This window comes from Strongylocentrotus purpuratus, unplaced genomic scaffold (genome assembly GCF_000002235.5).
Source record: "Strongylocentrotus purpuratus isolate Spur 01 unplaced genomic scaffold, Spur_5.0 spur5_scaffold_3, whole genome shotgun sequence".
NCBI lineage: Eukaryota > Metazoa > Echinodermata > Echinoidea > Camarodonta > Strongylocentrotidae > Strongylocentrotus > Strongylocentrotus purpuratus.
Window position 1 is genome coordinate 11,902,608 of NW_022145609.1, and position 14,025 is coordinate 11,916,632.

The following is a 14,025-nucleotide window of genomic DNA, read 5'->3' on the forward strand; positions in this document are numbered from 1 at the left end:
CTGTAGTTACCATAAAAATAAGTAAATTGTAATAACCGAATTCAGTTTGTAACGTTCATGATGGTAATGAAATATGTTTGTTTGTTTCTTTGCTTGTATCATATAAATCAAATTGCTTACTGATCAGTGATTGTGCATAACATTATTTATCTGAGGATATGTTTCTGAACAGAGCGTAAGCCTATATACTGTGACATTTGCTAAGATGTTTACAGAGCTCTAATTCTTGTTTATATGTTTCCTTTGTGACCATATCCCTCCATTTGTTATTGTATTCCCATGTTTATGTCAAACATTTCGCCCTTGCATGGTCACGTTGATTTTGTATTCCGTCTTTCCAACATATTCAACGACACTATCCTTTTATCGATCCTGCAAAACGGTACCAAAAACACAAATAATCTTTTCTATCGAAATTTCTGTTGGATACCCTTGTCGGTTTTACAGCCATATTCTGGGATATACGCAAGTAGGTAAATAAACCACCGATGACATTACAACATGATTGTTTGCATGACTTGTATTCCCCCGACAAGTGATATGAAAGAAAACAACCCTTTCCTTCTTTTCTCTATTGTCATGGCCGGCCGTGATAGGCTGGAACTAAGAGACTACGTCATAACACGTCACAATGGGCTCCGCTTCTACCATATTCGGTTATCATTGACACAATGACAGATGAATGTGGAATCACAAAAGACCTAACGTAAGGAAGAATAGAGGAAGTGAAAGGAAAAGTCTGTTACTCTCGATCTAATAACTCACGACTGTCAATCACTCCGGCAAGCACTACAACATTGCACAGGATGGATGTTAATGTAATTGCAATGAAGCTACCGGTAGTTGGGCAACTTGGGCGAAGAATTTTGCAGGTGTCAGACAACTTGTTAGATCAAGTCCAAACTGTTCATCATCTGTAATTCAATTTCCACAAGAAATGACTTCTCATTATACGTCACTTGTCCTTACACATAATGACATTCATTTTTGCAGAAAACGCTAACCTTCTTTACCATCTTGTTCACTCCCTATATATTTCATCGTTTCTTCCTGTTTTGTTCAAAGGATTTTTTGTATGCGCCACGCCAATATTCAGTATTCACACTACCCCCCCCCCCCCCCCCCCACTAACTATCTTTTTTTTATATTTCTACAATACCAAAAAAAAAATTATTCGCTGGATTCCATACCTTTAGATTTTGAAAAAGTAGTCACTTCTTGACCCCTTTAAAAGGTGATTTAACATTATAGTTTTTAGAGTGTATATTTATCAATCTTGTTCTCTCTCTCTCTCTCTTTCTCTCCCTCTACTCAATTAAATCCTCTTTCTTCTTTTGCAATATTCCCATTTAATTGTACATTTTTTCAGTTACATTTAACTTTATCTCTTCGCCCTCTCCATAATTCCGTTCTGGATCTTTTGCCACTTCGTTTCCTCTTTCGGTCCCTTATTTCTCTCTCCCTTTCTGCCCTTTCCCCTCTCCTTTCCTTTTTTCCTCTCCCTTAATATATATATATATATATATATATATATATATATATATATATATATATATATTATATATACATATATATATATATATATATATATATATATATATATCTTTCACTCTCACTCACTCTAATCCTCTCTCCCTTTATTGTTACGCCTTTCTTTCCCCCTCTCTCATTTTATCCCTCTCATCTGCCCCCGTCTCTGCGTTTATTTCTCCCCCTTCTTACTTTATCTGTCTCTCCATAATCGTATCTCTCCCCCCCCCCTATCTCACCGACTCTCTTCCTCTCCAATTTTTTTCTTCAAATATTCTTTATAAATAAGTCTCTCACTCTCTCCTTGAACTGTTTTGGACTGAACTTTCGTTCAAACATGAATTCCTGCATCATCCACATCATGCAAATCGAGGAAACTTCATCTCTTTCTTAGAATACATAGCTTATAATCATGAAATATAAATACTGCAGAATATACGTTTCATTTAGATTTATTTTCTTTCAGCACTTCTGTACAATATATTGAATTTCATATGTACAATATTGACAAATAGTTATTGTCTGGTAAGATAAGTTATTTAGTCACACACGTAAGCTTTATTACTTTAAATATAACATACATAATAATTCAAACGAACGTCGACTAGTTGAATACTATAAATACTTGGATAAAACTCCAATACATTATTATATCAATGCATTAACCACAACGTTTATAATCTTTTAAGATTTTTACATGTACAACATGCAATTCATGATATTTATTTACAATATTATTAGATAATTATTCTGTACATGGGATAATTTAAGAGCTGATAACAATATCATGCAACGAAATACCCTGGCAAATTTCAATACTTGTAAGCTACTTGACAATTATACTAAAACAGAAATATGTTGACGATGAGTTGGTATAATAAAGTCATGGACAATCACAAATTGATACAATTAATTTCTTTGTTCATTCTTTACCGTGTGCACTGAATATATTTGCATATTTAAGCACAGCTAGCAATTAGTGCAACTCAGTTATTAAATCAACACACACTATTTTGTGCCCCCTCCCCTGATCCAACCAGCAATAACTAATCAATTATCAAGCAGGTTTTTTCTTCAGCCTTTCACTTAGTTCCTTACTTTAATAAAATCTAATTGCCGCAATAAATACTTAAATACATATTGTATTACACGCCAGAAAATACAGAACAGCTAATTCAGCATGTCTTGGGATAACCAAAGAAATAAAGCTGAATCATTTACCACTAGGCTACATTGAAGAATCATTCATATCAATTTATATTACTATTTCCATCGTTAAGCATGGCTATTAAAATTTGATATAATTATGAAACATGTACAAACTCTACTTTTGAAATAGATTAACATTTAATCCTTAAAGATCTTGCATACTCCCTCACTCCTCCCCCACCTTATGACCATAATACTGATAGACCTGCCGTGTTTAATAAACACACATACTTAGTGATAGTGGTACATGCGATACTAATACAACATGTACATAAACGTATTTGAAATAAATATGAATTGTATATGTACATTCTATGTGTCTTACACGAAATAGGCAATAATATTAGCTTTTAATCCAAAACAGACAGCAAATCTATGCTTCTTTTTGGTCTGTCATCACGCCAACCCACTCGTTGCCAGTGTCTGATTCATCAATTTGAGCATTAGCCCTAGGCCCACTGACACCAACTAATTAAAAATGCATCTCTTCAAAGTTTGATTTACTTCAAAACCTCAGCATACCTTTCTCTATACTTAATGTCACAACTTTCCCAGTATTATGTTCATCAAATCATCTTTACGATTCCCACAATATAACCAACGATGAAATACTTGTGTATATACAACATTTTCTTTTCAGATGTTTTTTAGTTATTTTGTTTTGTTTTGTTTTTTGTTTTATTTGTTATAAATATTTAATTTCTTTCTTTGTTTACTTTCAATATGATCATTTTCCAATACATAATATTGAGATACATGCATGCCTTATATACAAAACAGCAACCCAATTCTTTATGTTGACCTTTCACCCTTTAAAGTATGCATCATTCAGAAGAATACATAATCGCTCTTCTTTGAATCAAAGCTTTGGCAGGCAGTGATACAGCATCATCCTTATCACGACATCAATGTCATCCTTTATGACATCATTGCAGTCCTTTATGACGTCATTGCAGTCCTTTATTATGACATCATAGTCATCCTTCATCAGAAATCACAAGTCTTTCTTGCCATGAAACAATATAACATTCTTTGACATTGTCCACCTGTGAAGTATCCCTGCCATCTGTTCTTAACACTCGGTCAAGACTGCAGCTATAGTAACAGCGATGATCGATGACCTTCCGTCAAGGTCGGTCACCTTTGACCTGTGCTGACATCCAATCAGGTTGCCAAGGTGATCTGTGGAAAGGTCATGTCCTCTGCAAGATGGTCATAGAGTGTAAAGAGTGATGTGCAAGCCGTGTCCATCTTCTCGGGGAACTGTTGATAGCGAAATAGAAATGAGAAACAAAGAGGGGTACAATAAGCATCATTGAAACTTCTTCATTGATTAGCAGTACTATTTAACGAAATGTAACAAAAATGGATAATAATGAATCATGAACATTTCACAATGATCATTTTCTGCCACCTTACGCCACATGAACCTGCAATCCGACCAACCCACTCGATTCACGTCGACCGATACAGCAGTGTAATTTCAAAAAGTACGACCCCAAATCATGACTTTGCAGTTCAACCCCTTTGTCCCTCGATAAGTTTGGCAGCTCCCCAATCCACAAAGCAGATTTGTTACTTTCCTTTTGCCTGTCAGAATTACAAACATGAATCGCTCATGTCAGTAAAACTATATTGCCGGGAAGTGGTCAATAACACTGGCTTCCCCCTTAGTGTGGCAATTACACTTCCTTGTAAAATATCATTCAAACCGTTTATTCAATCATGATCATGGAGGCCAATACCGAATCAATCAACAATTAATAGGACTACACAGAAAACAATTCGTCGACTACGCTTTCATTGTTAAACTAACAGCGTTCATAACTTCTTTCCGACCTCGGTACCACATACATGTATTGTTTGCTCCTTGTTTTTCGAAGACATGTGAGACGTTTATCACTTTGTATTTCCTGTTATTGGAAACCATTTCTTTGTTTTTCTAGGTCTCCCCTTTGAGTAATTTATGTATTAATCTAAGGGTTCCCTTGTACTTAATTGCGGTGATAGCGTTTCCTGTAGCCCGAATCAATAATCAGATAATTATTAGACGGAGAATAACGTGTCAATCCTGTCTGTTTATCGCCGACTGGGAAATATTTTATTGTGTAAAATGGTCTTTTCCGCGTAACATTCATAATAATCTGTTTAATTCAAAATTTCGAAGAATACGAAGGGTTTGAAAGGGATTTGACGATAACGTTTTGTAAATGGGCTATAATAGTTTCCAATGTAAACTACAGTCCCAATTGGAAGCTTGAGGTGCAGGGTTGGCCAATATTGTTCCAATTCTCACTTTTTTTTCTTCTCAATTTCTTTTATAAGCACATTTTTAGAATCAACGATCAAACAAATATAGGCGGTTTACTACTAGGATTTAATGTGCTTAAATTTTGCTTTACTTAACCTTTGCCTTTCCACCCCACCCCCTTTCCTCCCCTCAATATTGTTGTTGTTATTTGTGTAAACTTATTTAAATTTTGTACCGTATTTTTTATTGTTGTTGAATTTCTGTACATTTTCGCTGTTATTCATGTTTATCATTGCCAATGGAAAGGGAAAATGAATGGACTTGACTTACATCGACAAGAACACATGAAAAGTCTGGGGCTCTTTCACTGCGAGGGAGGGGCTCTGATAGATCACTGAAATCAGCAGGAGAGTCGGGTGACGTGGGGGTGAGGGGTACCGTTCCTTCACAGATCTTTTCCAGAGGGGTTGTGTCTCCAACCTGCATGAGAAAATAAAAATTGGATGAAATAAAATTTTGATTATTTTGACCAAAAAACAGCTAATTTTGAGTTATAAGATGAACATTCAATTAGCTGTTTACCATTGGAGATAACATCTCATTCATAATTTATACTCAATTATTAATTACGGAGGAATTATTAATCAATGGCAGATCAAGACGGGCGGGGTGCCCCTAGAGATAATTTGGTTTTCTCAATAATATTTTGCTCATAAAATTATAATCTCAAACTGGTTAGTCGGGAACCCCTCCCCACCACCTCCCCATCTCGCACATAATAAAATGGCCGCAAGGAGATATAAAAAGAAGAACATACTTTTACACCTCCAAATTATTGCACATTATTTCCCCCATCCCGAGTAAAAAAAAAGATACATGGATTCGCCAATAGGAATGCATGAAACAGTGGTCTGTACAGGAAGATCAAAATGGTGGTAGTGTTTTTGCAGAAGGTTGGTATACCTAGAAAACTGCTCAATTCTCTGAAAATCTGGGCTACGTGCTAACGCAAAAAGAAAAGAAAGTGGTATATAGCGGACGTTTGATAGACCCCGAATTTCCCCGATTGTAAGTTGATAACACAATGCCGGTAGGCCTGTATCTGGAAACAACATATCAATCATACTACAATCATCGTCTACATCAATACAACCAACTACTCAATCAATCTATGTAATTTAAAACCCAGGGACATGATCACATGATGAGGAAGCATTGTTATTCCGGACACGTACATCGACAAAGAAGGTCATATACCAGAAAACATTTGGTGGAAAAAATAAATATGGGACTGTCCCCAAATCCGACCCTATACGCCTGCCTGCCCTATTATTGTGCTACCCTTCAATTTCCTTGTCACACACTGTTGATTGAGTGCTCCATCGCATTGGGAGAAAGAAAATTTAATGTAAATTTTTTTTTTGGTTCAGATTTCGAAAAATATCTTGTGTAGTTGTACAAACTATGTAGAGACATTTTACGCGCCCATGATACAATGTAGCCTATGTTGTGGTATTGTCTAAGTGGTTTGTCTAATCTTTCCTTTTCTCGATCTATCCGGATGTGTTCTATTTGATTTGAGCCCGCGGTGATAACCCATGTGTTTTATCATTGAAATTCAATTAGAGGGAACCCGAACATGAACAGATCTCGTGGGTTGTTTGTCTGAAGCACTCTATATAAACTTCAAGGGAAATGCTTTAGACAAACGACGAAATTCTGGGAAAATATCTAGGCGTTTCAATATTATTATCCACGCCGCACCTATGCAACTAACTAGTCTTTATATCGAGACTCTAACGATGCCTGATACACAGATACTATATAAACTTAAATGTTATTTATAATCATTTATTGTTATATGTTTATGACTGCTGTGCACGAGATTAACATTGTCATTGTTTCTTGGTCATGACAATCGCAGTTCTAAACACAGATAACGCTTTGAATTGAACTGGAAACTGGTTTAGTTTTGAAATGATGTGAGTCTGAATGCACGAGCCACGTCTAAAGGTCATGTTCGCAACGAATTTCATGACTGCACTTTGTGGTAACCTGTTATCCGAGGTAAAGGCATAATATATATATACCACCACCGTACAGCTCATTGTTTACAAGGTGTGCATAGAGCGGGTACTATAGCATTCGGGTTACACCAGTTCTATCATGTGACCCATTCCTGTTGGATTCCAGGAAGTAGCCCGACTGATCTCTCGTTAGAGGTGATGCCCCTTTGTATCATTCCTGGGTAAATACCACCTGAGCATCTTGGAAGAGGTCAAAGGCCTCAAAGACCTCTGAATTCACAATGACAACCTTCTCCTCATAAAAACAAACGTGAGATGGGGACCTATAGATCGCAAATTTTGAGGAAATTGAGATACCTCCTAAAATCAGAACAAAGAACTTTCTCTTTCCAATTTCAGTTCGATAAACCCGATTGCCTGGAACTCAGATGACAGGTCATGCTGTAGGTCAGATCATGAGTTGCTGAATGCTGATTCCGTGTGTACAAATTAGAGAGAGTCTTTATCTTCTTTGTATGCGGCTTATAATATACAATGCCTTCTTGGAATATATGCCATTGCTTTAATACTAATGACTTCCGAGGACACTCACTCGGCCCGGTCAGAAACCTCGAGCAAAGCAAAGAAGATCAAAAGAAACCTTATCCATATTTCACATCCCAAACAGTTCTGGCACAAAGACTGGGTGTCATTATTTTAAAGTACAAAGGTCTTTGGTTGTACAAAGAAACTGCATTTCAGTGTAACAATTCAGAACGCCCCGGTGAGCGGAGTCGAAATATCAGCAAACAATACAGGTATGCGACAGATAATGAACAAAGACATTCTTCCGTTGATAGAAATCTGGAAGTAACCGCCTGAAACTGCATACAAGGGATATACGCAGTTTAAAATCAACTTGAATGGAAAAGAAACTTGGGACAAATAATTAAAGCACAACAAGGGCATAAACCTAAAGGAAGTGAAAGAGCAAATTGGCCTATTTAATCCTTCTGCATTCCTGAGACAGTAGCGACTAAATAAAGTATTACTCCAGACAATCGATTCAGATCAAGACATCTCACACCACTGACTGCTATTATAGTGTACATTATGTTTCACTGAAAGAATTAGACAGAACATTGTTTATAATTCACTAAAGAACCTTTTAACGAGGAAGAAATCTTCTTAATAAGGAAATCACACAATTTAATTGAACAATAGAAACCCTGTACAAGCTTGTACCGCGTTCCATTGAATTTCTCTGAATATACCGAAAAAACGACAATGCGCCCTTGGCTCTCTCTCTCTCTCTCTCTCTCTCTCTTTTCCTGGTCTTGTATGATTTTATTTTACTGCTAGATCAGACTTGGTAGGCCCTTATGACGGAGTCAATATTTTCCCTTTCGCATGGCCAAATCATCAAATCAAGACAGCCATTTCGTAATCATGACAAACCCATCGGGAATCCACTGCCAGTGAATCAGAGAGATCTCGCTGAGTGAATCATAACACAGAAATTTCCCAGCGGTTCATTTTGAAAACACAGGGAGTTACCACGCTCTTGCTCTATCATATGCCACTGACATTAATGTAGCATGATATATTACCGTTAGCTTAAATTCCCAGAATCGTTAAAATGTCAAGATCGTCTGCAAATCATTACCGGTACTTCAATTAACACAGGCATCCAAACAGCCTTTCGTGATAACTGTATGTTACCTACTGTTATAATATTATTGATGTACCTTAAAACAATATAAAAAATGGGGGTAATTATAATCGCTAATTATTTACCCCCCCCCCCCTCCCTTTCTCTCTTTCATTTTCTCCCCCTCTTCCTCCCTCTCTTTCTCTCTCCTTTATGAAGAAATCAACATGTTTAAAGGTCATCGGTACTTCTATCATCTGTACTTCTAATTCCAGCTATTACTAGAGGAAATTACACTCTTCCTATAACACTGTAATCTAAACTGTTGATGATTGTGGAGACTGGAGAATAACTGGAGAATCTATTTTTCTTTCTAGGATTAGACAGTTCAAGTGTAACTGATCTAGCCATACCTTTCTGTATTGTCACTGTACCCTCGATACCCTTTAATCAACACCCATCCATGATTCCGTTTTAACTGGAAAGTGCACGGTTCGTTATGAATAGAGATAATTATTATCTGATTATTATCCGCTCTATCGTGGAGGCCTAAGTACAATGTCCACCAACAGCAGGGATAGTTCAATGTATGCCTCATATGTTATTGAACAGAAGTATGGAATTGTTGAATTGAATTTACTTAAAATATCTTTGTATTTGATGTTTTGTCAGATGTCAAGCTCCAGTAGGGCTATGAGCTTGATACAGTCATAGTTTACAATGTATTGAAGTGTTATATGGGCAGTAACGTTTGGGACAAAATAGCTTGGACTTGCCCCCCCCCCCCAACAAAAAATATAAATAAATAAATAAACAAATAAATGAATAAATAAACAAATAATAATGATAATCATAATCATAATTATAATTTAAAATCAGTGGCAGGAGTGGGATACTTAATGAAATCGGGCTTACCTTGAGTAATCTAATCTGGTTTTCACTGCAGAATGCTTCTAGAAGAGCAAAGTGGAGTTGATGGGCCACATCCACGATACCAAGATCAGCATGAATGCACAGCATTACTCTTTCTGGCTCCCTGCAAGATTCAAATGAAAATACAATGATACATAGGATAAATCAATAACTTCATTCAAACAATGTCATCCGAACTACTATTCAAATTACCATTCTTTAAGAATTTGATATAATAATAACACAATTGTTTGCAATTTGCATAATATATGCTCTATCAACTTTATCTATAAGTCATGATTTTCAAAGGAAAGTAAATAATTTAGTTTTTTAAATAATTTAGTTATCCTTCTTACAGATTGATAAAACGGACTATATCTTTGATGACATTACATTTTTCATCACAGATTACATGTTAAGATTTCTTGATATGACATCATTAAGGATATATAATATCTTTTTTTTTTGTTAATCCATTTCAAATTACATCACCAAGAATGCACTAAAATGAATACTTACACTTCTAGTTTCCTTGCTGCTTGATAAACTCCACAAGTTAGTCTGTTCTCCATCTTAGCTCTTACTAAGACATTCCTCAAAGCATAACCAGCTTCCATCTCGGCATCATCTCTGAACAGAAAGATAATATAGTAATACTATTAGTTAAAATTGAATGAATCAGGCAAAAATATGACATTCCTTATAATAATGATGTAATATCAATGACTTTAATTTAATCGCCATTCTATATAATAGTTCATACTGAAATCAATGGCATGCAGTGAAACTGCAAAACAATGCGAGGTATACATCTACATAAAGCTACAGTTCTGTCTTTACCTCCAAGGGGTTTCGAAAATAAGGAAAATAGAAACACGTATAATTATGTCACAGAAAAGTGAAAAACAGAAAACGAAAAGAAAAAATGTTATGCCTACAAAAAGTAGCTATCGTCTAGGAGATTTACATTCTTCATACTGTCTCCATGGGGCGGAACTTCTTTCATCCGGAGAATAGTAGTGTTCCTCTTACATTTTATTTTCATTTTCAAAATGATTTTGCTAAAGAATCATTCTAATGGAATACTAACTAATATAGGCCGAATATAGGACGTGGTTTGACTTTGAGGTGGATCTTCCTACAAAAAAGCAGACATGACTAGTTTCCTGAATTCCGCATCAGGTAGTCAAGTGGTGAAGTGGTATTTCCTTCATAAAATAATGAATAGGATTTACTGTCCCCCAAACGGAGAAAATAACCGGGTACATCAACAAGGTTGGTAGCATTTTATAGAATTGATGAGGGTCGTTTATGGTTCATTGACGTCAGTGACGTAAAAGTGGTACGAGCTGATACAGAGTACTATTTTGGATATCCTTTGTGTTGTACAGAGGTGATCACACATTGGGTACAACCTAGCCCTGGAACAAAAATCATTGTATTCTTGTAGGCTCCTGGAAAATTACTCTGCCCTGCCAAATATAGGCATACATGTATTGATTCGACTGGAAAACTACATCACATTGCTTTAGTTGACACTCGGTCGTGTTATTTTATATACACCTAATAATAAATCAAAAATAATTGGTAATAGGACCTAACACTTTTTATTAGTCTTTTTAAAATACAAGACGTATAAGAGCATTTTTAATAATGCAACATTATTATCCAAACTGATATCACCAAATGTGAACAAATATTGATACAATTAATCTAAATACACAACAAGCATATAAACCTAGAGTGGAGCCGACAAGAGCCCCCCCCCCCCCCCTAAATCATTATTTTTCTATATGTCATATTGGTGAAACTATAGGGATTACCTAGACTCGCTAGAGAAAAATAATGTACTGAATTCAGAAATTCGCAGTGTGGTTAATAGCAAGCGAGAACATACGCAATTGTAGTGCTATCACATTATATTTATATATGCATTCAGTGTGCATGCGATTATTCATTGAGGAAAACGAAACCAAAAATGATTCAGGTATGCAAGTTTGGGCATGCCAACTATGCGGATTGCGGTTAGCTTCTAAAGGTGAGTCGCGTGGCCGTGGCGTGTAAAGTGCCGCGACTCATGCATGTGGACTTCACACTTTAAACTTCCGGACAGTCACAAACTAGACAACTTCCGATAAAACCGAAACTAAAATGCGTACGTATTGAACTTTTAAATCTATTATCCTATCAAAATGATAACGAGCCCATGATTATTTTCTCACATCTTTGCTCAAAATGAGATCATCTAGATCTATAAAGTATTAAACTGAATGATCATGATCACGGTTGCTATGCACGTCATACATTTATTGGCATATACTATAGCGAATCAGGGAGAATGGTCTCACCTCCCTGATAGCTGATCGAATCAAAGAGATGGAAAATTGAACACCAGTGTCCATTAAAAAAAGAACATCTTTCACATGTTAAAATAAAATTACAAATCGGACTAGATCTTGTTTGAACATGAGTATATGATGAGATATGGTGAAAAATAGGTATGAACGATAATGCAAAATTATAACTGCACTGTAAAGGAATCATACTGGCTACCAGAGCTGTAAATATAATATAGATATAGGGCTTAACTTTAGATTACCCTACACACAAAAGTAAAGTTGTTAACTAACCATTAAAACATGAATGAATATAGGCACATAATGACTGAAAACACAATGATACATAACGATCGAGGCCTATTACTGTTATAAATATAAACCTATAATTTTGTGATTACATGACTATTTGAGCAGCACTATAATATAACAGTAAAATCAGTGAGACTGAGTTTTCCCCTTACCTGGATGGTATGTATGGGTCATCATTTTAATATAAAACCACGTCGACTAAAGTTCCCAAGTGCAACACAATTTCGACGAGTGATGCAATACCTCGAAATAAAGGGTCTCCCTAGCACCGTGTTGCATCAAACCGGGCCGGGTGAGTTGGCTACCGGTTAAAAACACATACACACACACATACGTTCGTGAAATATACTGGAAATGAATAGTTTTTTTAAACTCACCCGATATAATCACCAATTGTATTGTGATATTGCACTGGCATCACTGTCTCTCCCAGAGTCATTGTGTTGTGTGATTTGATAATTATTCCAAAATATGTAAGCTCAAATCTGCACAAATACAGCTTACAGGGCACACACTAGAAACACGTCTGACGTTGTTGAAGCTTGATGTCTAACTGAAGTTACGAGAGCTCACAACGTTTAACAGGCGATCGACGTGGAATTTACGTTCGGTGGAATTCATGACGTGTTCCTGAAGGGGGATTTCCCCGTAGCGCAGTGGAAGAAATATGAGTCAGTGGAAAATTATCGAATCACAGTGCGGTTAGGATTGGAAGCTATGAATAAACATGAGGTACGCGTGGCCTCATTGGATCATGGCAATATATATCAAGGACTCGTCAATTATATTGTAGGGGTGTATACTGCTTTCAAACACGTTCTAACATGACTCCGACACCGGTACAGTCCAGTTTAGTGTCGATGCATTATGTTGTATTTTGTGAACTTTTTGTAATATTATATTACTGTATGGTATATTTTTAAATTGTTTTATTTTTCCAATCAAATATATACAGACAACCGCTGATCAACGACTACAAGTGAATTGTTTCCTTTCTTGGTTGATGTTCTGGAAATCCATATCTGTCAATTTACAGTAGCGTATCCATAGTTTTGAAAACAAAAGGGGAGGGGTAATGTCTGCATACAGAATAAACAATGGCTAGTTACTTTTTTCAACGGGAAGGGGATAGTCTGGGCGCCTATCCCTAATTATTCAACCCATTTTACCCATAAGATCCAAATCATCAGCTTGACCGTAGCTGTCGGGTTAAGCCCCCATCCAATCCCCCCCCCCCCCCCCATAAATACCCCCCACAGTCGGGTCGATTTCACCCCGTCTAGACCTACGAAGTAGTATGATTTTGACTAGTTTATTACGAAACCGAAAAAATGACAAAATTTCCGTCGGGATATGATGTCAGACGGCCTGTAAAATTTAAAGTCATTTTTCCCCCTCAAAGTCTAGTGGATCGACCAAATTTTGTCACAAGGAAGTGATATATATTACTGGGCCCCGTCTTACAAAGAGTTACGATCGATCCAAATCAATCGTAAGTCCTCCAATCAATCGCAAGTTTGCAGTCTCCTATCTCTTATGTACATAGGTACGATTGATATTAATCGCAAATAAGTTACGATTGATATAAACTCTTTGTAAGACGGGGCCCAGGTGTATACTGGTTAGAATACTAACAAAATGTATAAAAACCGAAGAAAAAAAAATCATCAGGATAGAGGTGTCAGACCCTCCAGGAAAAGACATTAAAATCCCCCGGTCCCCCCTCCCTAATTTTTTTTTTTTAATGAACAAAACTTTGGATGTAAAAAAAAAAGAAATCTCTTCTTTTCTTGTCTTTTAACCTACACCCTTTTGTTT

General features: G+C 36.3%; 1 protein-coding gene across 2 annotated transcripts; it reads right to left on the reverse strand.

The window, feature by feature from the left end:
• Positions 1–1,966: 1,966 nt before the first annotated feature.
• On the reverse strand, positions 1,967–12,802 carry LOC100893493 (growth arrest and DNA damage-inducible protein GADD45 alpha). 2 transcript variants are annotated; one of them, XM_003728299.3, is made up of 5 exons: positions 12,585–12,802; positions 10,079–10,189; positions 9,563–9,683; positions 5,321–5,470; positions 1,967–4,002 (listed from the first exon to the last, which is right to left on the reverse strand). In XM_003728299.3, exons 1-5 carry the CDS (start codon positions 12,644–12,646, stop codon positions 3,904–3,906), a joined length of 543 nt encoding a protein of 180 aa, XP_003728347.2. In that variant the 5' UTR covers positions 12,647–12,802; the 3' UTR covers positions 1,967–3,903. The 2 variants fall into 2 exon arrangements, with proteins under 2 accessions (XP_003728347.2, XP_003728348.2); XM_003728300.3 differs by lacking the exon at positions 12,585–12,802 and adding an exon at positions 12,360–12,578.
• Positions 12,803–14,025: the final 1,223 nt, after the last annotated feature.

What these genes read in the sequence shown, in the direction of transcription:
- LOC100893493 (XM_003728299.3), bottom strand. Translation starts at nt 12,646, where the DNA reads ATGACTCTGGGAGAGACAGTGATGCCAGTGCAATATCACAATACAATT. An exon ending in ACAATTGGTGATTATATCGG is followed by an intron (nt 10,190 to 12,584) that starts GTGAGTTTAAAA and finishes CTTTCTGTTCAG; the next exon opens with AGATGATGCCGAGATGGAAG. An exon ending in ACCAGATTAGATTACTCAAG is followed by an intron (nt 5,471 to 9,562) that starts GTAAGCCCGATT and finishes TTTCTCATGCAG; the next exon opens with GTTGGAGACACAACCCCTCT.